Here is a 4,335-nt window from a genome sequence, read left to right as displayed (position 1 = left end):
GCATGCTGCGATTTTCACGCAACGCATAAGTGATGCGTGAAAATCACTGCTCATATGAACAGCCCCAAAGAAATTAATGGGTCGGGATTCAGTGCGGGTGCAATGCGTGCAACTCACGCATCGCATCCGCGCGGAATACTCGCCCACAGCTGGCTGACCGACAGAACTGTAAGTAACTCACCCAAGCGGGCATACATTACCTCAAATAGCCATTAAAGGGACATATACTACAATGGAATAAGAGCGGTATGATGCAAGAGTGATAATAGGACTATATAATAGACCAGACGATATAGTGTCTGTGATAAGGATACTGGGAGTATGAGCCGCACCTATTGATACACATATGGACTAATTACACCATTCCTGCAATTGAGGAAATATTGTGAAATGTCTAGGAATTAGCGGGACTAGAACGTGTCCTCACACCACTGCGAGCAGATGATCAGATGGCAGCTAAACATGCTTTGTGGTTTATGATCTATACAGAGTGTTCCTGCGACTCATTATACGTGTCTACAGCCGGATTCCTTTGGTACATGCACCCATGTACAGGCTTTTAGGTTGTAGGTTTTAGATGTGTTATTAGATCTTTGAGTGACTCCAATAAATGTATGGTAAACTATCTACATCGCATCCATGTGACTTACGGATGTTGGAGGGCCAACTGTTTGTCTCAAATACACACGGCTCAGCAATTCTTCATTCTGACCTAAAATAAACCAGCAAAGTAAAATGGAATCCAGGATACAAAATGAAGGTGCAATCCCTCACAGCAAGCAAGGTTATTAACTGAAGTGTTGGCCGTTTTAATCACACTAATAAAAGTGACGTTTTAAATTCACTTTAAACCTGGGTGAAGTTAGGTTAAGAGCCTTTATGGCTTTAATTAAAATTTTGTAGGTAATGCACCTTTACCCAGGCTGGGTCCTTATTGGTAAACTACACGGAAACATCTTACTTGTAGCTTTCAGATGAGATCCTGACACAGTATTACCCATGGCAATAACCCCAAGTAGATGAGAACCCACCTGTGTCCCCTGTCCCCGAATCTTATACCTCAGAAGAAACCACAAATATCTGATGCAAACAAAAACTTTTATTCTAGTATCAAGGTCAAGAAGCAAAATCAAGAGGGACAAGTCCCAGGAATCAGAAGCCTTCAGCTTAGGTCCTCGGCATCTTCAGGGTGTGAGGTGGAGCTCAATGTCTCTCTGGTTTCTAGATGGTTGGTTCCCTTACATCACGTATAAGGTCTCAGTGATGGTGTGAGGACAGGACTGATGAAATGTCTCTGGTCAGATGATGTCTGGAAGGTCCTTCTCTGGAGGCTTAGAGATGATTGCAGGTCGGGGATCAGGTAAGCAGAGGAGTTAGGCAGGGATTCCATGGCTCATTATTGTTTTTCTTCCTCATAGGTCACGTAGGCCTTCAGGGATTTCACCGGACCTTCCAATGCTGTGACTAATTCATCAGACACCTCATCTCCTTTGATGCTGACAATGCTTTTCCCATGGAGTCCTGCGCTATCATACAGGATCCAAACTCCATTGCCCACTTTGTGAGACAGGATTGGCATTCTCACAGTTTGGTATTCAGGGTCTTTAAATACTTCATATGGTCCTTGATAGTTGGTTTGGTCAAACACAGTGATCTCATGATTCTCCAATTGTCCAGAAAACTTCCGGAAAGATCCAATTGTTTTGATCTTTAGATCATATCCATAGTTCCCTGCCTTGTAGACAGCGATGTCTCCATTGAATTCTTTCTCAGAGTACACGATCCAGGTTTCACTGCTAACTTTAAGGGATTTCACTTGAGGCAGGCTGGTGACAGACTGATAATTTTGTACGTCGGTTGCATAGGTATCATAAGACCCAGTAAACATCTCTCCAGTGTACAGGACGATCTGGCTCATCTTGGCTCTTGTTCTGGCTGCTGGACAATCAGTGAAGGCTTCAGCTTGGAGTGTTTGCTTTTCCACAGGAAGTCAGGCTTTATATTGGGTGCTGATAAGAAGTTACAAAATATGGTGGGTGGAGATGAGGCTTCTGCCTTTCCTGTTTCCTTCAGGCAGTTTGTTCTACTCCTCACAAGTCTGGAGACCATGAGGACATGATTGTGATAGCTAGTTGTATATATGAAATCTTTCTGAGACATTTCAGTTTATTTGCCTGCGATGAACGTCTTTTATGGTTGATTTATGGTCGATTTCCTCTGGTTGTCCTTTGATTCACCATCTGCATCGGATCTTACAGGAAAAACATAGATCTAGAAGGAGCAGGATTCCCGCCTGGAGAAATCCATTATTTTATTAGGACACTGTCCTTGGTCATTTGGAAAGGTTTTTTTTCCCTTGTCACATCCTTAAGGCTTGTAACAGAGCTGGGTCTCGACATAGGGGCCACTTAATATGGTGGATCTGAAGAGCTCTAAAACGGGGACCCCCGTGGTTCTCCTTCGCTGGAGGGATCTCTGGCTCTCACTGTGTTGAGGACCCATAACTGAGGCTCGACGGTTCTTTGGCACATTACAGTTTCCCAGGGAGCCTTGCACTTTGGATGTTGCGTTGTGACTCTTCATTGAGGCTCGGCTGTGTTTTTTGTAGCTGGTTTCTCCGAGATCTGCTATTGTTTAGTGTGGGAAGGTCAGACTGAAGAAGACTCCAGCTCCATGCAGAGGACAATGAGGAGAAGTCAGCGGTGACTACAGACGCACTGTCCCATGTCACAGCCACGTCAGTCCTTCTTCGATCCGTTTTACATGAATTCTTAACAACCAATAAAAAGAGAAGCTTAATATATATTAAGGCTGCACGATAAATCGAAAAAATAATCGAATCGCGATAATCGGCAAATGCGATATGGCGATTTGGCCGACCCGAAAATGCCGCGATTATATATGAAGGGGCCCCGCGCACATAACTGGCTTTGTGTGTAAAGTATTTTACTAGTGTGTGAAACAATCTCTCTCCTATTGATAACAGGTCCGGCCTCTGTACTCACTGTCACTATGAATGCACTGCAGCGAGCGGCAGCGAAGCAGGAGCGTTACTAAGTGACGTCAGTCACGCACCGGCCGGCCCGCTCGCTGCAGTGCATTCATAGTGACAGTGAGTACAGAGGCGGCCATGTTATCAATAGGAGAGAGATTGTTTCACACACTAGTAAAATACTTTACACACAAAGCCAGTTATGTGCGCGGTCTAGGACACATGAGGGGACACATAGGGCCATGAGGGGGACCAGCATAAGATGCTATATGTCTTATGCTACCCCCCTCATAGCCCTATGTGTCATAGCACACATCCCCTATAACAGCGTCCTCCACAGATCCACCCCATAACAGCGTCCTCCACAGATCCCCCATAACAGCGTCCTCCGCAGATCCCCCACATAACAGCATCATCCACAGATCCCCCACATAACAGCGTCCTCCACAGATCCCCCATAACAGCGTCCTCCGCAGATCCCCCACATAACAGCGTCCTCCACAGATCCCCCACATAACAGCGTCATCCACAGATCCCCCACATAACAGCGTCCTCCACAGATCCCCCACATAACAGCGTCATCCACAGATCCCCCACATAACAGCGTCATCCACAGATCCCCCACATAACAGCGTCATCCACAGATCCCCCACATAACAGCGTCATCCACAGATCCCCCACATAACAGCGTCCTCCACAGATCCCCCACATAACAGCGTCATCCACAGATCCCCCACATAACAGCGTCATCCACAGATCCCCCACATAACAGCGTCCTCCACAGATCCCCCCCATAACAGCGCCATCCACAGATCCCCCACATAACAGCGTCCTCCACAGATCCCCCACATAACAGCGTCCTCCACAGATCCCCCACATAACAGCGTCCTCCACAGATCTCCCCCATAACAGCGTCATCCACAGATCCCCCACATAACAGCGTCATCCACAGATCCCCCACATAACAGCGTCCTCCACAGATCCCCCATAACAGCGTCATCCACAGATCCCCCACATAACAGTGTCCTCCGCAGATCCCCCACATAACAGCGCCATCCACAGATCCCCCATAACAGCGTCCTCCACAGAACCCCCACATAACAGCGTCCTCCACAGATCCCCCACATAACAGCGTCATCCACAGATCCCCCACATAACAGCGTCCTCCACAGATCCCCCATAACAGCGTCATCCACAGATCCCCCACATAACAGTGTCCTCCGCAGATCCCCCACATAACAGCGTCATCCACAGATCCCCCACATAACAGCGTCATCCACAGATCCCCCACATAACAGCGTCCTCCACAGATCCCCCACATAACAGCGCCATCCACAGATCCC

At 47.4% G+C, this 4,335-nt stretch overlaps 1 protein-coding gene across 1 annotated transcript; it reads right to left on the bottom strand.

Moving 5' to 3' along the window:
* Positions 1-1,396: 1,396 nt before the first annotated feature.
* On the bottom strand, positions 1,397-1,918 carry LOC120992461 (gamma-crystallin N-B-like). The gene has a single exon (XM_040421461.1). It carries the CDS (start codon positions 1,916-1,918, stop codon positions 1,397-1,399), a length of 522 nt encoding a protein of 173 aa, XP_040277395.1.
* Positions 1,919-4,335: the final 2,417 nt, after the last annotated feature.

This window comes from Bufo bufo, chromosome 2 (genome assembly GCF_905171765.1).
Source record: "Bufo bufo chromosome 2, aBufBuf1.1, whole genome shotgun sequence".
In the NCBI taxonomy this organism is placed as follows: Eukaryota; Metazoa; Chordata; class Amphibia; order Anura; family Bufonidae; genus Bufo; species Bufo bufo.
Note: the sequence above shows the minus strand (reverse complement) of the source record. Positions and strands in the feature narration are given on the sequence as shown.